Source organism: Schistocerca americana, chromosome 3 (genome assembly GCF_021461395.2).
Source record: "Schistocerca americana isolate TAMUIC-IGC-003095 chromosome 3, iqSchAmer2.1, whole genome shotgun sequence".
Taxonomy (NCBI): Eukaryota; Metazoa; Arthropoda; class Insecta; order Orthoptera; family Acrididae; genus Schistocerca; species Schistocerca americana.
The window spans coordinates 412,748,072-412,774,993 of record NC_060121.1 but is presented as its reverse complement, the minus strand read 5'-3'; the positions used below and the strand labels follow the sequence as shown (position 1 = coordinate 412,774,993).

Genomic DNA, 26,922 nt, shown 5'->3' with positions numbered 1-26,922 from the left:
ATGTAGGAAATAGTGTGGTATTTAACGTAGCAGATACGCTACCACAACATCAGCTGAAGGAAAAAACCACACAGTCGCTTAACAAAAGAACAAAAGCAATAAAACTGTTCCCCAATACAGAAGGAACTACTTCCACAGTTCTTGCTGCATCTGTGCCACAAACGGCAAGAATCTTCAACACATTCGCTTTTGAAACAAAAGTAATTACATTTGCAAAAATATTTATGTATTAGAAAGCCGAGTGAAGTGTACGACTGTGCGAAACATTCAGCTCCTTACAAGGTAGTTAAGTGTGAAAGAAAGTACATGTCATAATAAGAACACAACAAAAGAAATATATTCTTTTCATGCATCAAATGTGTGTTTATATTCTTTTGTTTTCAGCGAAAAAAGATAAAGTTATATATATGGTCGAAAGTATTTCTTCATCATTAAGTTGTAGCTTATGTCCCTCAATCAGGGAGATTCGGATGTTTTTATGCATATTTCGTGAACATTCATGTTTCTTGATAATTTACTAATACTTGGAACGCAAAAGCGTAATAACCATTTCGCTAATAAACTAGAAAAATAAATTAAAAACAAACTTTAATTTTACGGCTGCTTTCTCGCCGCTTGGGGACCTAGTGTCGCACAACTGACAGCTGGTAACAATTTTCAGAGGAGTGAGTGTCATGACTGTATATGTTAGACTGTGCTGCAGCGGTCATAATTATGCATGAGAACAGTAATTATAGATGCGAAGTTTGGGCATTTTGTACGTTAAAAAATAATAAATTACAATTATTTCACATTAAAAGTTACAAATTTGATACAGATTGAAATGCTTTGTTTTGAAATGAGGAATGAGTAATTCAAACGAGTATATAAGTCGCAAGTTGCTAACTAACAAAATGTTATTGCCAGGCTTATCACTGCAGTTTCCCAAGCAGAAAATCTAAAATCTCATTGTGAGCGGTTCCTGAAATTTGTAATAAAATGTGATCACTTTGTATTTCTTGTACCTCTGTAGTTTGTATGCTTCTTTACTTACGGTGGCTTTTGCATTTTCGTCAAATGTCACCTTCTCATCACAATACCGCAACACAAGCTCCCAAGCAAAGAAGGGGATTCATAACAGTCTGCTTGCGCAATGAGGCAACGTGTGGATACGAGAACGCCCATGCATACCTGCATTCTCTCCACAAATGTTCATTGTACATACTCAATAACATCGGGGATAGGCTACAACCCTGCCTCACTCTCTTTTCAACCACTGCCTCCCTTCCATGCCCCTCAACTCTTCAAACTGCCGTTCCGTTTCTGTACAAGTTGTACAATGAAAAGACTGTTCTGCAGTGAGCTTTCTACCAAACTTTCCATTATTTAAATTTAATATCTTGCTGCACAAAGTCCCTCATCTGATCTTTATCCACTTTCTGTTCACCATAATATTATCTTCAAGTTTCTTCCCCTTAGATAGCCTTCCACTTGGTACCCTTCCCTTATTTCTTAACTGAGCTCTTCATGTTCATACTGCTGTCTCACTTTTGGTAAGACAAATAACTAGATAATTTTTATTTGCTCACAAATATGTCTGTTGCCAAGGTAGTAAGGATATCAGTTTTACATCGCATAATTACGTTAGTACATATAACATTGTATCCCTTACCATTCTCTTACCTTTTACCCTTTCCTTTCCTTTTGTCCATAATCTTTGGTGTTTTGCCACTGTTGGTCCAGGTATGAATCTTTCTTGGCACTTTCTAGGAATGATCTGTGGGCAGTGATCTCCAGAGATCACTGTCTGTGGATAACTGCTGGTAATTTGTTCCACTCCTTCACTTCTCTACCAACATACAAGTGCATTGTTGGTCCATGATTTCTCTTTTACTTTACATTTATGGTCTTTTTCTTCCTTTAAAGACTCCATCAAGGAGCAATCTCCAAAAGTTTCTTTAATTTTGCTATACACAGTATATATTTTTCCTATAGGTATTAATGCTTCTACAGCTTATCATTTCTCCTGTACGCTTTCCAGCTTTACTATTTAGCACTTTCTGTCAATCTCATTTTTTCCCCTGGTTAATTTGGTAAATTTTTATATTGTGTCCTTCCATCAATTAAATTTAATATCTATGATGAGTTGCATACAGGCTCAATGAAAAGACTGTTCCACCATGAGCTTTCACCAAAGTCTTACTTTCCATTATTTAAATTTAATATCTCACGAGTTATTCAAGAATTCCTACTGAACCTTGCCTATATGTCTATTTGCCCCTTCATTATGTCATCTCTCTTTTTGCAAAGTCTTCAGATTTACTCTCCATTTCATAACTAATAAATTACAGTCAAATTCCAGATCTGTTCCTGGAAATATTTTTCAGTTTAAAAGGTATGTTCTACATATCTGCCTTACCACTATACGATTCAACTGAATCCTTCTTGTGTCTCCAGATTCTTCCACATTCTCAGCCTCCTTTCATGGTTTTTAAATCAGATATTAACAATGATTAAATTGTGCTCTGTGCAAAATACAATCAGGCAGCTTCCATTTTCATTACTTTCAGCCAGCCCTTGCTCTCCCTTACAATCAAATTCCAAAACCCCATCAAAACTAATAGCTGCTTCTCCCTAAATATAATGACCAATTTCTTTAGTGAATCAAAATACAGTATACTAAACTTGCTAATATATTCAATACAAAGCTGTAAACTCCAGTGAAAGTTCTATACATATATTTTAAATACTGCTACTGTTACATAGCTATGGAACTTTTATTTTAATTCATTGCACTACAGGGAGCACCATGGAAAGTAGTACATTTGCATTTGGTTATTATGAGGCTTAGTATATGAGGTCAGTTCAAAAAATTCTGGAACATTCATAATTTCACACCAATCGTGTGTTGGAGCGAAATGCAGTTGACATCCCTGCACACGCCTATGTTTAATGTGTAAGTGCCAGAAGTTTCACTGTTGTATGTCTGTTAGTTATTGTTCATTGATATATTGAGCACAACGTCGTGTCACCCAGTTTGCGAACGCAGAGTTAGAGGAGCAACACATCTGCATTAAATTATGTGTGAAACTCAAGAAAACCTGTACAGAGATACACCAAATGATGCAGGAAGTCTATGGTGATAAGTGATTATGTGGTACTTGGTGTTACGAATTGTTCACATGGTTTAAAAATAGCCAGATGGAAATTGAAGATGACCCTCATTCAGGACATCTACCAATGACACTCTGTCAGGAACATCAATAAAAGTGTGCTTGCCAATAAAAAGACTGTCAGAGAGATTGCTGAATAATGTAACAGTGCAGTTCGATCATGTCGTGAAATCCTGACACAGCATTTTGGAATGCATTGTGCTGCTGCCAAATTTGTCCGATGGCTCATGAGTCAAGATTAGAAAGACCTTTTTCTTACAATCTGTGAAGAGCTTTTGGATCTCACAAATGAGAATGAGATGTTCTTTAAGATAATCATAACTGGTGATGAGACATGGGTCTACTGTTATGATGCTGAGACCAAGGTTCAGTCTTCACAATGGGTCAGAAAAGGTTCTCCAAGACCAAAAAGAGCTTGTCAGGTCAGGTAAAATGTCAAACCTTGGTGATAGTTTTCTTTGGCTTTGAAGGATTAGTTCATCATCAATTCATGTCACAGGGGCACACCGTTAACTGATGGTATGATCGGGACATGTTGCAACACTTGCAAAAAAAATGTGAGAAGGAAATGGCTTCAAATGTGGCGAGACATTCCATGGCTCTTGCATCATGATAATGCACCTACATATTCATCCCCGCTGATGAGTGAAATCACTGTGATGCCCCAGCCTCCATACTCTCCAGACCTGGCCCCTGTGGACTTTTTTTTATTTCCATTGTTTAAAATCCCGTTGAGAGGATGAAGATTTGCAACAATAGATGAGATAAAAGAAAATTCACAGGTGGTGCTTCACGTGATCCAGCAAGAGGCATACCAAGACTGCTTCCAGAAGTGGAAATGGTGTTCAGTTAGGTTTATCAATTGTGGTGGAGAGTATTTCGAAAGAGAACATGCACAATAAGTATAATGTAAGCATAGAAAAGTTTTGTGGACAAAGTTCCAGAATTTTTTGAACAGACCTCATATATTTACACCAATGTAACTGACAAATAATTGTTCAACACACACTGCCATTACTAAAAAGCCAAACACAACTTTATTTCTTAAGAAGTCCATCACTCAAATGGTTTCCAACATTGCCAATGCATTGCTGAAGATGTTCACAGAAGTTCTCCATTATGTTCTCAATCATTTCTTAAGGAATGGTCTCTTTCCCTTCCTGGACTGCAGCCTTCAAGTCATCAGTATTGTGGAATGGTCACAAAAAAACTTTCTTCCTGAGATAACACCCACAGAAAAAAATGTGTGGCTGAAAGATCAAGTGCTCTTACCAGCCATGGGACATCACCTAATCATGGGAGTAATCAATGTGGAAACTGGTGCCTCAGTGTAATCACTGAATTATAGGCAATATGGGATGCAGCCTCATCTTGCTAAAAGCAAACTGCATTTAAATAGCAATGTCCCTGAAGCTGAGGAATGAAGATATTATTAAAATGGCTGCATACCTCTCAGAACGGACACTGGATTTCCACTGTCATCTTTTCTTTTAAAAATATATAAATAAATAAAAATAAAAACTGGTCCAGCAATACCAATGGACCAACCAAAAGCACAGCAAATAACAACTTTGGACAACCCTGGCCCTTTTCGTGAGTGACCTGTGGCTTGTGCCCGAGTAACATTAGAAGTTTTGTTTACCAACAAATCCATTCAAATGAAAGTTTGCCTTATCAGACGTCACAAGATCTGTCATAAATGCCTCATCCTGGTCAATTTTGTCCAGTAATGTTGTGCAGACATTGTGCCTACGCACTTTATCTCCCGGCCATAACTGCCACCTACAGACTATAAGGATGAAACTGTAAATCTGTTTCATGATCCTCTGCAAAGACATGCGAGGAATTCTGAGGACTGACAATGGACAGATCGCTGTGAGCCTCAATGCAAAACTGCATGAACTCTTTGGATATTTTCCAGCATTCGGACTGTCATTTCAGGTCCCTCATGTTGCACATTAGTTACATCATCTGTCTCACACCATTGTTTAATCCACTTGGGTATTGCCCTTCTTTCTAGAACACAGAAATGACCATCTCTTCCACAGGACATTGTGCTTAAGACAGCTGCAAGACTCTACACACAACAGAACTCCTCCTCTGGCTCAATATGTCCCACACCAAGCTTAATGGAATACTATGTGGGTCCAATCAGAAGTGGCAGATGGCACAAGCAGGCATATATCTTAGCAGGGTGGCTAACTGACAATGTACTCTATCCAATGGGCCATTCTGTATAAGAGGAGGAAAGCCTGCACAATGAAAAGCATATAAACATTTTTTTCTACATATTTTTCAAATAATTTACATCAAAAAGAGAATAAAAAAGACAGAATTTCATATTACTGATCAGTCAAATGGAAAATGGAAGTAACAATGATCAATAATTTGACTCAAAGCCAACTGAGTCACTAATCCAATGGTTCTAAGATATATGGGGGTAACTGATGAGGAATGAATGATTAAATAAATAAAGAATTAAAATACACACATGATCTTGGCTTATGTTACAATATACTAACCTGTCAGATCTAGCTGAATATCCATGTTCCTCTTAATCCAGTCATAACCCTCACAAAGAACATCATATTCAGGATCTTCAAGAAGACCCTGTTGATGTGCCATCTCTACAAAACAGTACCTGCAGGGTTACAAAAATCAGTATGTTTCATAAACACAGATCTTGGCCATGTATCTTTATTCTGTCTTTTGTTGCATTAAATCTCACCTGTTATTTTGAACAGATCTTTCAAACATTTGAATAGGTTTGGCACTTTCTTGAGTTTGTATAGATAATCGTGTCAACTGTACATAGTTTTGAAACATAAAGTTCCATCGTTTCAGATCTTCATATAGAAGCCCCAACAGATTATGACTACGCACATTACGCCAGACGTCAATGGGTTCCTATGGAAGACAAACAGACTATAAGCCAATAGTCTGCTAAGTTGGCCAATATATGAGTGTGATACTATTATAAGTACAAGATATAAAGAAAAAAAATATAGTTTAAAAAGTTGCATGTGCCAGTACTGAAGAAAATTCATTGTCTTGTGATAAACTCTTGAATATAAGGTCTACTGCAAATGTTTCTAAAGCTGACCCTTAAAAGCTTACAGAGAAACTTTTTCTTGTTCCCTAATTGAAAGCAATGACTCATAGCTTAGCAATTTATATAATATCTAGACCAAAGATGGCAAAAATATTGTCAAGCAGAAACATGAATCAAGAACCAGTTACAAGAGTAGAGTCATCAGTAAGTAACACTTTATATTGAACACACATTTATTGACCACACACAAAACGACATACAGAGCTGAATTGTTTGCCTCAATACAGAATGCCCCTATGTTTTCACGCACAGTGTTTTCTAACAAATAACTTTTGATTGATAAGTCAGTCAGTCTCAGAAAATTCCAGAATTCAGAAATGTTAAATCAAAGCTAAGGCAAGAATCAAACTAGTGTGTTGCATGTTGCACGTCAGCAGGCAGCAAAGACTGCTACGCCATGGCTGATGGCACAAATCATGTGGTATTGCTTCCTCTCCTTACAAAGTTTATTTATCTATCTTTATCATCCAAGTATCATCTCATGAACATAATAGAGGGAAACATTCCACATGGGAAAAATATATCTAAAAACAAAGATGATGTGACTTACCAAACGAAAGCGCTGGCAGGTTGATAGACACACAAACATACACACAAAATTCAAGCTGTCGCAACCAACGGTTGCTTCATCAGGAAAGAGGGAAGGAGAGGGAAAGACAAAAGGCTGTGTTTTTTAAGGGAGAGGGCAAGGAGTCATTCCAATCCCAGGAGCGGAAAGACTTACCTTAGGGGGAAAGTAGGACAGGTATACACTCGCACACACATACATATCCATCCGCACATACACAGACACAAGCAGACATTTGTGTGTAAGTTTGTGTTTGTTTGTGTGTCTATCAACCTGCCAGCGCTTTCATTAGATAAGTCACAAGTATCATCTCACAATGATATAGGATTGGTTAAGGTAATAAAATGCAAATCAGTACACACAGTGTATATACCATGCTTTACAAGGATAGGACAGATGGTCAGCCATGGCCTTACGTTAAGAAACTATCCCAGAATTTGTGTAAGTGATTTAGGAAAACCACGAGAAACCCAAATCAGGGTGGCCAAGCAGAACAACTCCATCCTCAATACGAGGTTACTGCAGTGTCTAAACAGCTACTCTGCCCCATTTGGTTAGTCCCTATTGTACAGTGTTCCTTCATTTATGTGCAATTTGTTGCAGGTAATATGTAATATAAAACATAGCTCTGTTCTTCATTGCTGCACACACTAAGGACAGCTGCTCATAGCTACTGGACTGTGAAGATGCTGCTGTGCCCCTTGCCCCAACTCTAGGCTCCATTCCCACACATATTAAATGCTCCTCAGTCCACCTGAAAAACTGAGCCAGAGACATTACTATAATTTATTTTGCACCTTGAAATATGATTTCCTTGCAAAAGCAGTAAACCAAGATCATGTACTGAAATATGACGAAGTATTGTAGTTATCCCCTTTCATTACTAGCCATGCTCTAAGTCCACTAGAAAGCATTAATTATGTAGCATATATTACTTATGAAGAACATTTTAGCTGCCTTTTCAAACAATTGTATTTTATAGGCTTTTGTTTACAGAACATCCAGAACTGAGCTTCAGTTATGACCTTGGTAAGAACAGCATTGATTTGGGAAAATTATATTCCCATTTTCAGATGTATAAATTTACTGAAACAAGAGAGAAAATATCCTATAAGTCAGTGTAGTATACATGGAATTACAAAAAAAAGTAACTACCAATGGTATCTACCAACCAGGATCATCAGTTGAGAAAAGAGGAAACCCAGAAAGAGAATTAAATTAATATTTAGTTGCAATTATTTGTGAGCATTTGGCTGGTCAGAATTGCATGGGGAGAAATTATGACTGTATGGAGGATGTGCAGAACTTCTGCAGTGTGGACAAAACAATCCTGGTAACATTTGGGTGGGCACACATTTCACCAATATCATTTTGACTACACTACAGAAGTTGCACTGGGAAGTCCTTACACATTCTGCATGCTGTCCCCATCTCTCCTCTCTCCCCATGCAATTTCCTATTTTTGGAGCACTGAAGAAGGACATTTGTGGCTGTCAATTTGCTTCCAACAAAGATGCAATCATGGTTCCATAGGCAACTTCGAACATTTTTCCATGAAGATGTCAACCATTTTGTCTCACAGTAGGATAAATGAGTTAAACGTTATGGCAATTACTTTTGAAATAATAAACAGTATGCTTACTTTTTTTTCTATCTGACTTTGTTTTTGTTTGACTTCCCTTTATACATTGAGAGTGTTTCTTGTTGCTTTGAAAGAGGACGTTCTCCAATAGATCAGTAATGTGGTCTTGTATCCACTAGTTAGTTAGTAATATGTTTCATGGATCATTTTGCACAATAGATCATAATGATGTGGAATGCGTCGTTATACATTCACACTGTAAATTAATTTGTACATACGGTTACATTCTGAATATTTCTATTTATTTATTTTTTATATGAAAAGAAAAAAGGATATAAAGATGTGAGTGAGTAATTCCTACTCACCATCTGCTACATATTGCAGTAATAGAAATTCTTCAACAGAATAGAAGAAGCTGTCCAGAAGAAACTTTCTCAGTTTGTTATCAAATTTTACTTTGGTGTCTGTCAGACATTTTATATCACTGGGTCAGTGATCAAAAATTTTTGTTGGAGCATTGTGCATCCCTTTTTGTGCTAAAGACAACATTAATGCGGAGTAATGAATGTCATTTTTCCTTCTAGTAGTGTAATTATGTGCTTCATTGTTCCTCTTGATCTGCAGTGGATTATTTACAATAAACGTCATGAGGGAATAAATATACAATATGCCCAACTCAGACAGATACCTACAACATTATTGTGGGTTAACACCACATATTATTCTCACAGCACATTTTTAACAATGTAGACTTTCTTTCTTAAAGATGAGTTACCCTAGAACATTATCCCATATGACATCATTGAATGAAAATATGCAGAATATGTCAACTTACTGATGTGTCTTTCTCCATGATCTGCAATGAGTCTAAGCACAAATGTGGCTGAACTAAGTTGTTTTAAGAATTCCAAAATGTGTTTTTTCACATTTAAATTCTAATTATATGGACCCCTAAGAATTTTGAAGTTTCCATCCTATTTATTATTTCCTCACTATGTGTTACACTTATCATTGCTGTAGTACCTCTAAATGTGCAGAAATGAATATGTTGGGTCTCTTTAAAATTGAGGGTGAGATCATTTTCAGAAAACCAGTCAATGATGCTTTTAAGAACTTTGTTTACCATTTCTTCTGTTTCTGTATGTATGCTTGAATTGATTACAGTACTATTCTCAACTGCAAAAAGAAATAATTCTGACTGTTGTATACTAGACAGAAGATCATTTACATACATGAGGAACAGTAGTGGACCTAAGACTGAACCTTGGGGGACCCCATACATGATTTCTCCCCAGTCAGAATTACGTCCCTGGACTATTTTGCTTGAATTACTAAGATTGTGATTTGCTAAGGACACTATTGTTGCTAAGGTGAGAAACTATTCTAGAATACATCACCCTCTCTAAAATTTTTGGAGAATGATGTCAGCAGTGAAGCTGGTCAGTAATTATTGACATCTCTCTTATCACCTTTCTTAAAAACTGGTTTAACAAAGGCATAGTACAGCCTCTCTGCAAAAATGCCATGAGTTAATGTTTCATTCCATATTTCAGATAAGACCAGAATTATTATACAGAAACAAATTTTAGTACTCTATTGGAAACACCATCAAAACCAGATGAGCTTTTATTTTTGAGAGAATGTATAATTTTCTTAATTTCAGGAAGAGAATTTGGTGATACATTCAACATACTGCTGTGATTCTGATTAACTGCATTTGCTACCTGTGAGTCATCATTTATAGACCTTCCATTCAGTTCAGTAGTGCTGTTGTGCTGTTCTGTGGCTTATTACCCTGTCAATCACTTCACTATATTCCATACTACTTTAAGTCTGTTGTCAGAAGTACTGATTTCTGATGTTATGTGCATGTGATTTGATTTTTTAATAAACTTTCTTATCAATTTTGAGTATTTTTGTAGTGTGCAACTACTGCAGGATTACTACTTGTTCTTGCCAAAAGATGAGAAATCTATTTTCAAATAGTGATATGAATTTATCGAAATAGATTAAATTTTATGTTAGCATTTGGTTAATTACAAATTACATTCCATGTCATCTACTGTAAACTACTCCTAAATACATTTTTCCTAGAGTCATCAGTTATTCTAACTGATTTCCACTGAAGAGTATCCATAGCATAAGGCGCTATGTTATTTATCCTGACTAACTGTGCATCACGATCAGAGAGAGCAATTGTTACTGGGTAAAAAGTTATTTTCTTACTTTGAGCTTCATCAAAGAAAACATTATCAATTGGTGTCCTACTGTCTTTATCCATCCGTTTTGGAAAGTTAATAACTGAGACCAAATTATAGGATCCAAGTAAGGTTTCCAGATAATTTTTCCTATCACAGTCCTTTAGAAAATCTACATCAAAATCACCACAGACTGTCTATCAGATAGCACAGTAAGAATCCACATTCCCCATAAATAGTTCAAAATTTTCCAGTGGGGATGTATATACAGTTAGAATTAAAAGTGAACTATTTTTCAGCATTAATTCACAAGCACACTCTTATAGTCCTGATCACTGTGAAATCTACTTGTCTCAATGTTTCTGAACTTGCATTCTATCTTAATGTGTGTAATAACTCCTCCTTTTCCTCTGTGCCTGTCAATTGCTCAGTGCTTCAGCTATGTGATGAATGGTTATCTTATACTCCTTCCATTGCTTGTAATCCATTTAGGATGTAGCAGTATCATTTAAAACTTTGACTTAAAAGGGGAATGTTACCAACCAGCCTAGCAATCCTAAAAACCATGGATTCAAAATCACATCCTGTGGTGTCTTACAAACAATGTATTTTTATTTCATTTATTTATCTTCCAAATTAAACAATGGAAACTCCAGATTGGAATACCAACAATATAAGGAAAAAGTACACTGCTGCTCACCATAAAGATGACATGTTGAGTTACAGACAGGCACAATGAAAAGACTTAACAATATAAGGAAAAAGTACACTGCTGCTCACTGTAAAGATGACAGGTTGAGTTGCAGACAGGCACAATGAAAAGATTTTTACACAATTAGTTATTTGTCCAACGCCTTCTTCAGAAAAGGAAACACACACACATTCTTTCACAGAAGCAAGCTCACTTCACGCATACATGACCTCCATCTGCAGCAACTTGGACTGGAATGCAAAGCAGTGCAAGTGTCATGTTGAATGGAAGCAGCAATCTGTAGCAGGTAGGGAAGGGGAAGGGATAGCACAGTACGGGTGGTGGTGAGGGGAGAGAGGACCACCGTCTGGAAGAGTGTGCAGGGTTATAAGGAGGTGTGCCAACAGGTGCTGCATTGGTCAGAGGCTTTGGGGCAAGGAGGTAGGTGGGGATAAGGAATGGGCAGGAAAGGGGAACGTACAGGGTGAGGGAATTCTTGTCACTGCATACACCATCCCTGGGTGGCCTGGCTGTATGGGAGATACTTTTTGGTGCGGAAGGGATGACAGCTATTTAAATGCAGGTAATGTTGGTGATTGGTGGGTTTAATTTGGGAATCGGGGTGCTTGGAGCAATCACTGAGGAGGAGATCAATGTCCAGGAAAATGGCATCTTGGGTTGAGGAGGACCAGGTAAAGTGGATGAGAGAGAAGGTGTTGAGGTTGTGAAGGAATAACAGTAGGGTGTCCTGGTCCTGAGTTCAGATCATGAAGATATGATCCAAATTACTAACTCATATGCATACCAAGTTTGTGTGAAGTTACTCTAATGGTTCTAGAGGTCCCATTACATCCCTATCTACACAGCTATAGGTGTGTTACCTCCACAGTATTTTTTCCAGATGATAAGTCATGCATGTACAAAGATGGCTTGAAATTTCTCCAGGAATTCCAGAGATTTACTCAGTTTTATGAGTAACCTCTTCCACATTAACACCTTCACACCTAATGGTGGTGGAATGTTTTACTCCAACAGTATGTCTTTACTCATTCCTTCATTGCCAAGTTTTATATTTTGCATCTGACATTTATCATTGGATTGACAGAAGAACATTTATAATTTGTGTGTTTCCAAAGATTTCTCTGTCCAGGAGAGACACAATATCTAATTAGTCCATCATCTTTATACACTTCTGGCCATTCCGTTGTAGCATTATGTCACCTAGAGTGTACTATCTTGGAAGTTGGCTGCATATCTGACATCCATCTACAGATAAGAAATTTGACCCTTTAGTGTACTTCAAATTATGTTCCCTAGGAGTCACACAAGATGTTCAGCATACATTTGATTGGGAAGTGTGTTACGACAATAAGCTTGGGGACTATACAGTTTATTTGTAAGTACCTCTGAGGTTTCAGAAGATGACTGTGCAAGAACTACAAGATATACAGAAAAATTACACAAATCAGTGGATAGAGCATCTCTCAAATTTCAATTTGTAATAAATGCTCTAGTGTAGGTGCAGAGCACACTACTACAGGGCAAGCATGTATATAATGGAGCAATGTATATATTTTATGTCCCTGAATTCATTAAATTCAGTGACGCTTTCACACAATATCAGATGAAAGTTCCACCAGAAAAAACAATTCATGGGTAGCACAACATATTCCATGAGACTGGTTGGCTATGTGGTATGAAGAAAACAGGCTGGCTGGGATGGTCTGCAGAGAAGGTGGAGCATGTGCAGGCCTCATCTGTCACAATCCAACTGACAACACATGTGAGCAGAGAACTGCAGGTACTGCAGTGAACTGCCTGGTGCATTCTATGCAAACGTCTGTGTGTAAAACCATATCAATTCCAGATGTTACATGTGCTGTATACTCAGGACAAAGAGCTTCATTCTGACTTTTGCAGTGGCTACTGAAGGAAGACAGATATTAACAGAAGTTGGTTTCAAGTGACAAAGCCACATTTTGTGCTCCTGGATAGGTGAGCTGTCAAAACGTGTGTGGTTTTGGTGCAGAACATTCACATGGATTGTGGAACACATTCATAATTCACCTAAATTTAAAGTGTTTCGTGCCATGTGCCCTTCAGAAGGTTATAGACCACTTCTTTTCAGAGAGAACTGTGACTGTTTTTGTGTGTCTGGACATGCTGCAGCAATGGCTTTTGCCATTATTACAGCAAGACAGTGTTGGATTGGATATGCTTTCCATCATGACTTTCCTCTTCTTTGGTGGCCCCTATGAACCCAGTTTTAACTTAATGATTTCTTCGTATTGGATTACGAGGTGTGATTGGAAAGTTTTAAGAATGGATCCGCAACTGCTTACTGGTTTGTTGGGCAGGTACACGCCCTCTGACAGGAAACTGTGTTTCCTTTATTCAGTCTGTTGTGGCAGCTGGTTGAGTGTGGGTTTGTTAGGGCTTGTTGCCAGATTCTGTCTGTGTGAAAACTGACGTAAAAACAGAGCAATGAGTTTGTGTGAAATTTTGTTTTAAAACTGAGAAATCAGCTTCTGAGACTTATGAACTATTAAAAACGGCTTTTGGAGATAAATTTTATGAGCCAGTCAAATATTTTTGTCTGGTTGAACAGCTTTAAAAATGGCCAAGAATCATTTGAAGATGAACCACGGTCCAGCTGTCCCTCCACCTCAAAAATGAATGAAAATGTTGTGAAAGTTCATGACTTAGTATGCTCTGATCATAGAATTACAGTTAGGGAGATGGCTGATGAACTTAATTCAAGTTTCTATGCAGTTCAGTCAATTTTATCTGAAGATCTGAACGTGTGTCGAGTATCTGCAAAATTCATTCCAAAAGTATTGTCAAATGACCAGAGACAATACCAACTTGAGGGGTGCCAAGAATTGATTAATTGGACTAAAAATGACCCAGATTTGTTAAACAGGGTAATTACAGGTGATGAATCATGAGTATATGGATATGATCCTGAAACCAAAGTGCAGTCTTCACAGTGGAAGACTCCAGGTTCACTACGAATGAAAAAAGCATGGCAAAGTCGGTCGAAGGTGAAGACAAAAATCAATTCTACCAGTATTGTGCATCATGAATTTACCTCTGGAGGACAGACAATTAACCAGGAATTCTACAAATGTGTCCTTGAGCATTTGCGTGAAAAGGTGCAGAAGAAAAAGCCTGCATTGTGGGAAGACAGGAGTTGGGTGCTACACCATGACAATGCTCTGGCTCATCGTGCCTTCTCCATCGTTGAATTTTTGACCAAATTCAAAATTCCTGTGGTTCCACAACTGCCATATTCCCCTGATTTGGCCCCTGTAGACTTCTACCTGTTTCCTAAACTGAAATTTTCTTTGAAAGGGAAGCGATTTGACTTGATTGAAAACATCCAGGCAAATACAGAGAGCATCCTTAACATATTTCAGGAAAAAAAAATTTCCAGGAATGTTTCCAAAAGTGGAAAGACCATTGGAGTCAGTGTGTTCAGTCAGAAGGGGACTACTTTGAAGGAGATGCATCACAGTAGCATGTAAGTACCACCACTGCACAAGCTCATTCTTAAAATTTTCCAATCACACCTTGTATGTCAAAGATAATATCTTCCTCTGTCTGCTGCTACTTGATGTGGAAGAATTGCAAGGTCAGATAACTAATGTGGTTTCTGATTTCAACCATGACCTGTTGGGGCTTATATGGCAAGAGTTTCACTATTGTTTTGACATTTGCCATGTCACAAATGGTGTCCTGCAATGTTAGTTAAGAATGTGGAGAGATGGTCTATCCACTGATGTGTGTGTTTTCTATATGTTTTGCAGTTTTTGTATGGTCGTCCCAGAGATGCTATGAATACCATTGTAAAATGATAGTTTTATAATAAACCATGGAAATGATTCACAGGTTTCCCAATTGATCCCACATATTTCTCATGAAAGAAAAATATGATAAACACGAACTTATACTACCTACAGATGATCTTAAAACTTGTCTGATGACGTTGATTTATGGTTTTTAATGTGGTGGGCTACCTAAAGGGAGTAACTTTAGGCACTTGTCTTAGGATTGGTGTACCTGTTGCCAGTCACTGTAAAAGAGACCTAGCTTACAAATGGTTATGAGTGAAGTTCAGATTTTGCATTTTTTCTTTCCGTGTAAATTTCCGAGTCTCATTTTATTGCCTGCAGTATTTGTTTTCCTATGTCTGTGTTACTTACCTGAACACTGTTTTTGAACAAGAATTAGAGAACCACACTTACTAGATCACATTGCATACTATTGTGCAGCTGCCAAGGAAAATTTCAAGCTGCCACTACTGCATCACACACACACACACACACACACACACACACACACACACACACACACACACACACGTCCGTTAACACCAGAATCTTGGGCCAGAATGCAACATCACATGGGAAGCAGGCAGCAATCTGGAGGGGAAGGGGAAGGGGAAGGGGAAGGGACAGTAGTGTATTGATGGGGAGAGAGATGAATGCTATGTGGTGGAGTGAGCGGGGACCAGACTGCCAACAGGCACAGCATTAGGAGGTTGTGGGGCAGTAATGTGAGGAAAGAAGAAAAAAAAGTAGAGGACTGGGCAAAGCTGAGTGGATGCATTGTCAGAGGGCTGCAAATAAATAGGGTGGGAGATGAAAATGGGGAGGAGATGAAAGGACAGAAGAGGTGGAAACTATTGGGTGGAAGGTGTGGTGACAGTACGTTATTGTAGGTTGAAGCCAGAATAATTAAAGGAGCGGAGAATGTGTTGTAAGGATAACTCCCATCTGTGCAGTTCAGAAAAGCTGGTGGTGGAGGGAAGGATACAGATGGCTTGGGTAGTGAGGCAGCCATTGAAATCAAGTGTGTTGTGTTCAGCTGCATGTTGTGCCACAAGGTGCTCTACTCTGCTTTTGGCCACAGTTTGGTGGTAGCTGATTAGTAGTCATATCAATATAAAATGCTGTGTAATGATTGCAGCAGAGATGGTTAACTGACATGGCTGCTTTCACAAATGTCCCTGACCCTGATGTGGTAGGATAAACCTTTGACAGGTCTGGAATAGAAGTGCTGGGTGGGTGGATTGGGCAGGTTTTGCACCGTGTCTTCCACAGGGATGTGATTCTTGTGGCAAGGAGTTGGGATTGTGAGTGGCATATGGATGGACTAGGATGTTGTGGAGGTCGGTTGGTCAATGGAACACCTTTTAGGAGGGGTGGGAAGTATCTCAGGTAAGATGTCCCTTATTTCAGGTAACAATGATAGGTAATCAAAGCCCTGGCAAAGAATGTGGTTTAGTTGTTACAGTCCGGGTTGGTGCTGGGCGACGAAGGGGACACTCCACTGTGGCTGATTTTTGGGAGTGGTGGGAGGATTGGGGTTGTGAAGCAAAATGGCATGGGATATCTATTTGCAGGCTAGGTGTGAGGGATAGTGCCTGTCTGTAAAGACCTTGGTGAGACCCTCAGCATACTGAGCAAGGGAGTTTTTGTCACTGCATATATGCCATCCCTGGTGTAGCAGCACTACCATTTGGGATAGGAAAATTCAGTTTTGGTGCAATATTTCTGAGCGCACAAGTTACAGCCAGGTGTGAGCCTGTTTACAGTGAGTTATGCTCACCAGCAGTTGCGAAGTAAAATAGAGGCCACAGGGGCGTGGAACCACCAGAAAAAGTACATGCAGTGGTTTGCATGGCACAAGTCACAGGCAGAAGGGGCCCGCTGGTCAACCTAAGTGTTATGAGTACATGACGTGGAGTGGTGCGTTTAGCAAAACAGAGGTGCACAGCTTCATATAAATAGTAGCCAATTCACTAACAAAGAATTCAAGTGTGGCAGCTTTCCTGGATGGCGGGGTGTCACACACCACCGGCTACACACACGAGCAGATGGGGCGCCAGCATTCCAGACCACAGCGGGTCGCTGGTTCGACCCTCTGTGGCCGACGTGAGGTCCGTAACCAGCCAACAGTGTGCCACTCCAAGGCTCGCTACCGCAGGCGTCTTGGCTCCCAACTCACACCAGAGACATACAGGGCGAGGGCTGTAGATTCAGTTGCTGGGCTGTGGACGCTTGTTGTCACCACGACCCAGCCACACCAGCACGGACACATGACACAGGCCACCTTGCAGTTGTCAGTGGGTGGCAGGGAGAAGGCTGTCGAGTTGGCTGCCGGTGCAGCCCTGACATCGTCGTATCACCACGGCCGTACAGGGCCGACACATTAGCAGAGCGCTTGACGGGTCGCTAAGGTGGCGTCGTCAGCATTGCGGGACCCGATGACGCTAGACCAAGGGGAATGCGGCACTGTAGTTGGAAACAATAAATCATTTGGAAAGCTCAGAGGAGTCTTAATACAGTGCCTTCTACCTCTTCCCGCTACATTTCGTGTTGCTGTTACATTCAGTGTCAGAAGTTGCTACTACACTGGGTAGCCAGGCTATATGGGAGGAATTTTTTGGTGTGAAAGGGATGACATCTGTCAAACTTCAGGTACTCTTTGTGGTTGGCAGGTTTAATGTGGGCAGAGGTGAAGATGGAGCTATTAGACAGGGAGAGGTCAATATTTAGGAAGATGGCACAGTGGATTGAGGAGGACCACACAAAATGGATGGGAGAGAAGGTGTTGAAGTTGTGAAGGAACGTCGCTAGGATGTCTTGACCCTGGGCCCAGATCACGAAGATATCATGAGTGAACCTGAACCAGAATTGGAGTTTGGTGTTTTGGGAGGCTAGGAAGGTCTCCTCTAGATGGCCCATAAAAAGGTTGGCATAGGAAGGTGCCATGTGGGTGCCCGGACAGTGCCGCGTATTTGTTTATAAACCTTCCCTTCAAATGAGTTGTAGTTGTAGGTTAGGAAAAAGTTAGTAAGGTGTATGAGGGATGATGTAGTAGGTTTGGAGTCTAAAGGGTGCTGGGAACGCTAGTGTTCAATAGTGGTAAGACCACAGGCATGAGGGACGTCGTCATATAGGGAGATGGCATCAACAGTGATGAGTAGGGATCCAGGACGTAAAATGGTGGGGATGGTGGAGAGTCAGTGAAGGAAGTGGTTGGTGTCTTTGACATGGGAGGCTATATTATGGGCAATTGGTTGGAGGTGTTGGTCAATGAGTGCCGAAATTCTTTCTGCGGGGGCACAATAACCAGCCTCATGGGGCATCAAGGATTGTTGGGTTTGCAGATTTTGGGAGCCATGTAGAAAGTGTGTGTGTGGAGTGTCATAGGGTTAAGGAGGGAACTGGATTCAGGGGAGATGTTCTGGGAGGGGCCTAAGGCGTTAAGAAAGGATTGGAGTTTGTGCAGGACTTCTGGGATGGGATCACTCTGGCAGAGTTTGTAGGTGGAGGAGTCAGATAATTGGTGGAGGCCTTCTGCCCAGTAGTCACTGTGATTCATTACAACAGTGGAGCCTTTGTTTACAGGTGGGATGATTATGTCAGGATTTGTTGAGGTTCTGTATGGCTGTTCTTTCTTCTACCAAAAGGTTGGTGTTCTAAGGAAGGTACTAGGGGAAGGATAGTGAGGCTAAGTTGAAGGTAAGGAATTCCCAGAAGGTGACCAGTGGGTGGTTACATGGGAGGGGAGAGGATCATGGTTGGATGGTTGTATGAACTGGAAGAGGCAGTGTTCAGTGTTGGAATTATGGTCTCTCTCTCTCTCTCTCTCTCTCTCTCTCTCTCTCTCTCTCTCTCTCTTTTTGAGGGATTGGTGGTAAAGAAGTGCTTCCATTACAGGGATCAGAAGAAGGAGGGTAGGTCTTTGACAAGTCCAGCATAGCTAAATTTGGGTGTATGACTACCAATCAGCTGTCCACCAGTATGAATGGCCACCACCAAACTTTTTCCAAGAGCAAAGTAGACCACCTTGTGGTACCACATGCAGCTGAACATAATACATTTGATTTCAATGACTGCTTCACTCTCCCAACCATCTGGATCCTTCCCTCCAACAGCAACATTTCTTAACTGGGCAGATGAGAGTTGTCCTTATAACACATTCTCTGCTCCCGTAATTATCCCGGTCTCAACCTATAATAATATACTGCCCTCACACCTTCCACCCAACAGTTTCCACCCCCAGTGTCCTATAATCTCCTCCCCAATCTTGTCTCCCACCCTGTTTATTTGCAGCCCTCTGCCAATACATCCACCCATCTTTACCCACTCCTCTCCTTTTTTGTTCCTTCTTTCTCCACGTCCCTGCCCCACAACCTCGTGTGATGCTGTGCCTGCTGGCAGTCTAATCCCTGCACACTCCACCAGATAGCATTCATCTCTCTCCCCACCTGTATAGTCTGTCGGTAAACTGAAGAGCGAGCGAGCGAGTCCCCAACCTGCCAACCCAGCTACATCACAAGGTGCCTCTACAGGCTGTTTCACAACGCAGTGCCGGCCCTGCCGCGAGGCGCTCTTTAAATCTATGGTGAAGCTGTGTACAGATACGTCTTGGCTGTGTTCATTTTTAGACAAATGCATTAAGACCATAAGGAATACTGAAAATGATAGCTTCTTCCAAAACACAACATTATAGAGTAAATAATATTAACATAAGAATGGAAGTCAGGATTCTACTACAAATATAGAACCAAATGCCTGTTCAAGTGAATGTGTATGTTCCTCTATTGTTATTCGTAAAACGAACCCCATATACTGCAACCAGTCTTTAGAATTTAAGGCTTGTTCTTTTTTTGTGTTTCTACTAAAAGGCAGAAGTTTTCTTTGAAGGACTGCGTTGAAACTTAACAATTCTTGCAACACAAAGAGTGTTTAAAAAGTAAGCAGAAATTTATAATTTTGTGTGTTGTATTAGTCCGATTTGCACTACTTTTTGTCACTGTCTTCGTAAATATGCCTCAAAAGTATGTGTTTTGGTAGTATCAACAAATAAAAATAAATTAGAGAATCTCTATTAAATTTTGTTATAAGAATGGAATGAAGCGTGTGAATTTTTTAGAAATGGTAAGGTTGCTTTTGGTGAGCCTGTTATGAGTAAACCAAGGGCAGACAAGCGGTATAAACATTTCAGAGCAGGCCTTAAGGGACAGCGGTGTTACAAGCATGGATGAGATTAAAAATGCACAGTTAAGAGACCTATAAACTATCCCAAAGAAACAGTTCCTAAAGTGTTTCGGGAATTGGAAAAAGCACTGGCATATGTGTATAGTATGTAATTGGGAATATTTTGAAGAGGATAACATTGCTGTAGATTAACAAATAAAGTTCTGACCAAAAAATAAAAATTAATATGTGAACACACCTCGTATGTCAAGCTTTTTGCTTAGAAGTCCAGAATCAGTGTACATGTTTCGAAGGAAATTTCAGCAGTGTTTAGAATAGCTATTGCACACATGTTTTAAGCAATATGTCTTAGAATCAGATGAACAGTGACCGAGAGAGAGATTTAGTGTTCCATAAGCATCAAATGTTTTACGTGATTTTGAAACTATCTGTAACGATGGGTTTCCTCCCAAAATTATTAGTTTTCCTTCTTGGCGATTCTAGTAAACCATGCAGCTTATTTTTCCATTCCTTACTTCTGCATCCTATTAGGTAAGGCTGATGTTCGCATAAATTGCAGCCCTTTGATTGGGACTGGTAATATTAGCCAACAGTTCTTTTTGGGTAGCCTGTTTAATACACGCTGTAATAACATTAGAGACGATCGAACGCTCGTTACTCCCCAAATACCTCCTCTTCTTCGTATTCTGCACATTTTCTTGCAATGCTAGACGATTATCCATCACTTCCAGATATTGAAGTACATCAGTAAGTATACGAAGTTTACTCACTGACACGGGCAACTAAGATCCCACGAACAGAAATGACGTATATCACTGCACGTTGATCTGCACTGCTAGACAGATAACTGGCAACAGATTTTGGGTGCCCCTGTAGGCCGGTGGTAGCGTTCTTCCAGGAAAGGCCACTTCCCCCACCTAAAGTGCTGCTCGCTCTTGAGTTTACAGACAGACTATACACTACTGTCCCTTCCCCTTCCCCACCCCCTCCAGATTTCTACTTGCATCCTACATGATGCATTCCAGCCCTAGAGGCTGGTGTTGGCAGTCGTGTGTGTGTGTGTGTGTGTGTGTGTGTGTGTGTTTGTCTTTAATGACAAAGGCTGTGGCTGAAAGCTACATGTGAGTGTCCTCTAAGCGTGTCTCTCTTCTTTACGGTACGTAGCAATCTGTCTTTTACTACATTGTTGATATTCCTACCTGGAGTTTGCATTGTTTGAAACATTAGACTATGTAAGTTATTAGTGAATGCCCAATAACAGGATTTCAAGGAGACTAGATCAACATTCATAAAGAGGTATCCCTACTTGAAAATTTCAAAAAATCAATCTTTTATGGCTTAAAATGTTCTCTGGGATGTCTGCTTCATTGTAGTGCTCATCCCAATTTTCCCAGAAACTCTGTTATCAAATTATAAGTCGATTTGTGAAAAAGTGTCTCCAAAAACCATACAGAATAAGAAAAAAAAACTGACATGTATTTTCAATGACAGCCTAGCAGGCTTTATGGAAATTATGAACCTTCTCAAACTTGAGATCGGACCAGACTGTTACTACTTCTACACAAAAGCAGATGAAAAGCATATCGAGTGGAAAGAGCAATGGAAGACAGAAGCTGGACTACCATGGTCACAAAGATGGAGGAGGCTCTCCTTTTGTGTCTGGAGGGATTGCTGCATGGTACAGGGATCACTGACTAAAAGTAGGCTAATTTAACTGAAACAAAGTAACCCAACACTTTAAATGCATTTTTCTTGAAACTGTAGTTTTCAAATTGGCAGGAAACATAACTTGAGAATGGTACATATCATTTTGATCAGAATTTGATGCCAGCATTCTAAATTGAATACTCTTATCAGTCTACATAGTTGATTTGTGATATCTTCAAAAGTCTATTTTCTGTGCACCCTTTTATCTCAGTTTTGTGGGTGAAGAAAATGACATTTATTTCAACACATCACCATTTTTGTAGGACTTAATTTTTTCAGTTATCCCACATATTCTGATAGAAAATATACTGAAAATGAGTTGTACAAAATTATTTTGTTATGCATCTGATGTGGACACAGATTTAGCATTACTTTTTATTTGACTTGGGGGGGGGGGGGGGGGGGGGGGGATCACGAAACCCACCTATTTTTCTATACATTCAATGTGGGCTGCCCCCTTAATGGCATCTCCAGTGATTATTGTATGTTTAAGTTTCCTGGACATATAGCACTGGAGACATATGATATTAACAGCCACTCTGAATGTTACTTGTAATAATTTTATACTTGTTTGATAATATTTTCATATGTCTGTTTTATGTTTTAACTTTATATTTTATATGTGTGACATTTTTCTGTGGTTTTGCCATGAACCAAACTGATAAAATAATACATAGTTTTTCACAATTAGCAAGTCACATGTTAAACAAGTTTGATTGAAATTACTCCATGCATTCTGTAGTTCTTATAGGGGTCATTTTGATATAACAGGGTTTACCCCAGTTAGCAGCAGTGTCTAGATATTACTGAGATTTCCTAGTATTGAAATAATGGTTACAGTTGCCTTTAAGTGCCACTGTGTTTGCAGTCTACAGGGTTTCTTCCCACCTACCAACTCTTTACACAGCACATAGAATACAGACCTTAACACTAAGCCTTTTGTGACACCAAACATATCATTCCTGATTGTGCCAAAAAGTCCGCCAAATAAAACTGCAAATCCTAACTGTTCCCCCCATACATATTTATGAAATTACGAAAGCTATTCAGAAAGTAGGGAATTTTTCTGTCTGATCCCGCTAGGCACACGCCGATCGCGTATATTTTGGTATGCGCATGCTCGGCAGCTCAGTCGGCATCCATGACAGCGGGAACATCTCTGTGCATCTGGTTCTTTCAATATTTGAATTTAAAATGTGCACTGCAATCGAAGATCCTGCCAGTTGTGAGTTGTAGTCTTTGTTGTGGTTTTTATTGGGAAAAAACCTAAAACCTACAGAAATTTATAGTGAACTGTGCAAAGTGTATGGAAACAATGTAATGAGTGAATGTTCCTTCCAGAAATGGTGCACTCGGATTAAAAATGGCCAAACCAATGTTCATGATGAAGAGAAGAGTGGATACTTGAGCATTGTGACTGATGATCTTGTTGCTAAAGTTCATGAAACGATTCGTGAAAACTGTCGCTTCACAATAACGGAGCTTTCGCTTTCTTTTCCACAAGTTCACAGACTTTGTTGTTAGAAATTGTCACTCAAAAGCTAGACTACCACAAATTTTGTGCACAATGGGTGCCCAAAATGCTTACAGAGCACCATAAGAACAGCAAATGGGGACAACGTTGACATTTTTGGAGGCCTACCACAAACATGGTGATTCATTACTGGACTGAATCATAACCGGTGACAAGACTTGGGTGAAACACGTCAATTGTGAGACAAAATTACAGTCCAGGGAGTGGGGACACATAAGCTCCCCCCAAAAACCAAGAAAATGTTTGCAAACCTTGTCAGCAAGGAAGTTGATGGTGACAGTGTTTTGGTATAGGCAAGGTGTGCTTCTTATTGATTTTCTCAAACGTGGAGCAACCGTAATTTCTGCCCGGTACTGTCAAACTTTACACAGCCTTAGAAGAGCAGTTCAAAACAAATGCTGAGGAAAGCTGATGTCCAAAATTTTGTTTCTGCACAACAATGCCCGACCTCACACGGCAAACCGCACTAAAGAAATCCTTAATTCATTCAAATGGGAAATTTTCCCTCATCTGCCCTGCAGCCCTGATCTTGCACCAAGCGACTTCCACTTGTTTTCCAAGATGAAGAACTGGCTTGCAATGCAGTGCTTCGATGACGACGTGGAACTCCAGGTGGCCGTGACTCACTGACTGAAGTCTCAGACGGCAGAATTTTACAACGAAGGTCTTTCAAAGCTTGTCCACCACTATGATAAGTGCCTCAATGTGTTTGGTGACTATGTGGAAAAGTAGTATGTCAGTCGCTCTTTCAGATGTATATAATAAAATTTATTTCTTGTACTTAGGTTTTTTTTTAATACCGAAACGTTCCCCACTTTCTGAAATAGCCCTCGTGTAATCTTCCTACACAGCAGAAAAAAATTATTTGAGGAGAATCATTTTAACCACACATATAACATGAGAAATAAAAACAATTTTATGCTACCTGCAATTTAAATTATATGTACAGACACAACAGTATGTGGGGATGACAATATATAGCAAGTTAATATATTTAATATGAAGCCAGAGATTCTAAAAACAAGTCTACAGCAGATTTTGTTGGAGAAATGCTACTATTCAGTAGAAGAATTCATAGAGGATGGAATGATAATTTGAGCAAAGAATAATTAGTGCTAGGTTTTTTTATTGTATGTGTATACAACGAAAATATATGATGATGATGATGATGTGCTGTTTGTTAACATCACTTGTTCTATGTTTCTGGTAAAATTTTACCACAATTTTGACGTGCTTCCTGTACCTGAAGCAAATGATTTAGATTATGTATGTTATGAGACTAATAAACCACAATTCGTAATTCACAGAGAAATTCCTCTTCATTAGGAATGAATCAATCATGTGGATAACATGTCCTTTAATGTATAACTGCAACAATTTGTAGATCAAACAGTAATGTCAGACCTTACCAAAAACTTCATTGAGGAAAAGACTTCCTGACTTCTGTCTCAGTATGTGCTTGACAAGACATGAGAATTAACGTACAGTACTAGTGCAGAGAGGAAGCCGATATGCTTAGGGTGATTATGGTGTGGTCCTTAAGGAATTAGGTGAGTGCATACAAGACAAGCTGCTCCAGAAGTTTCCTCTGAAATATCGATATTGAAATGAGATAATACACTGAAGTGCCAAAGAAACTGATATAGGTGTCCATATTCACATACAGAGATATGTAAACAGCCAGAATACGGTGCTGTGATCAGCAATGCCTTTAAAAGACAACAAGTGTCTGGTGCAGTTATTAGATCAGTTAGTTACTGCTGCTACAATAGCAGATTATCAAGATTTAAGTGAGTCTGAATGTAGTATTATAGTCGGCGCACGAGCAATGAGACACAGCATCTCCTAGGAAGCAATGAAGTGGGGATTTTCCCATAAGACCATTTCTGAGTGTACTGTGAATATCAGGACTCCAGTAAAACATCAAATCTCAGAAATAGCTGCAGCCAGAAAAACATCCTGCAAGAACGGGACCTACAGCTACTGAAGACAGTCATTCAACGTGACAGAAGTGCAACCATTCCGCAAATTGGTGCAGATTTCAGTGCTAGGCCATCAAAAAGTGTCAGTGTACGAACCATTCAACAAAACATCACTGATACAGGCTTTCAGAACTGAAGGCCCACTCGTGTACCTTTGGTGACTGCACGCCAAAAGTCTTTATGCCTCGCCTGGGACCGTCAACATGATATTGGACTGTTGATGACTGAAAACATGTTGCCTGGTTGGACGGGTCTCGTTTCAAAATTATATTGAGTGGATGGACGTGTACGGGTATGGAGACAACCTCATGAATCCATGGACCATGCACTTCAGCAGGGGACTGTTCAAGCTCGTGGACGCTCTGTGATGATATGGGGCATGTGCAGCTGGAGTGATACAGGACCCCTGACTTGTCTAGATATGACTCTGACAGGTGACACACACGCAAGCATCCTGTCTGATCACCTACATCCATTCACGTCCCCACGTCTACTGGGCATTCCGATGGACTTGGGCAATTCCAGCAGGTGAGTGCGAAACCCCACATGTCCAGAATTGCTATAGAGTGGCCCCAGGAACACTATTCTGAGTTTAAACACTTCTGCTGGCCACCAAACTCTCCAGACATGAACATTATTGAGCATATCTGGAATGCCTTGCAACTTAGTAGTCAGGAGAGATCTCCGTCCTCTCATAGTCTTATGGATTTATGGACAGCCCTGCAGGATTCATGGTGTCAGTTCTCTCCAGCACTACTTCAGACATTAATTGAGCCCATGCCATGTTGTGTTGTGGCACTTCTGCTTGCTTGCGGGGGCCCTACACGGTATTAGGCATGTGTACCAGTTTCTTTGCCTCTTCAGTGTAGTTTTATGTGCGGGATAATTTATGATTAGGTTTAGGTGGTATTATTATTATTATTATCATTACCTTAGCTGTAACTGAGGCTTTTGTGCAGTGTGTTGCAGACAAGCATTGGTGGTATATGGTGGTAAAGTATGCGATTGCAGGAAGAGGTAGGTGTTTTAGGTTTGAGCATGGATACTGTTAAGACCAAGGAACTTTCTATTGCCTAGACATCTCTGATAACTACTGTATATCTTTGAAATAATTCTCTCACTTGAGCCACCTATGAAATATATATCATCCCCTGCTTTTCACAATCATTTTTGATGGTGTGAGTTTGGAACTGTAGCTCCAATGAAATTGCCAGCACTTCTGCTTTGTCTGTCAATCCACAGAGCAGCCCTCTGGCCGTATTTTCCATATGTCATTCATGTTGTCACTACCTGCTTAAGTTTCTCATACTAATAATTTTTGTTTTCTCTAGTTTTCCAGCTGCCTAAGTAGTTAATGGTTGCTAGGATTATGAAAATATTGA

General features: G+C 39.7%; 1 protein-coding gene across 2 annotated transcripts in view; it reads right to left on the bottom strand.

The window, feature by feature from the left end:
• Positions 1–26,922, bottom strand: part of LOC124605469 (thymidine kinase 2, mitochondrial-like) — a 125,741-nt gene that overhangs the window by 36,812 nt on the left and 62,007 nt on the right. For both annotated transcript variants that reach the window (XM_047137171.1, XM_047137172.1), the window contains exons 3-4: positions 5,881–6,059; positions 5,675–5,793 (exon numbers count right to left, since the gene is read on the bottom strand). In XM_047137171.1, coding sequence (XP_046993127.1) covers positions 5,675–5,793; positions 5,881–6,059 — 298 coding nt within the window. The remainder of the gene's footprint in view (positions 1–5,674; positions 5,794–5,880; positions 6,060–26,922) is intronic.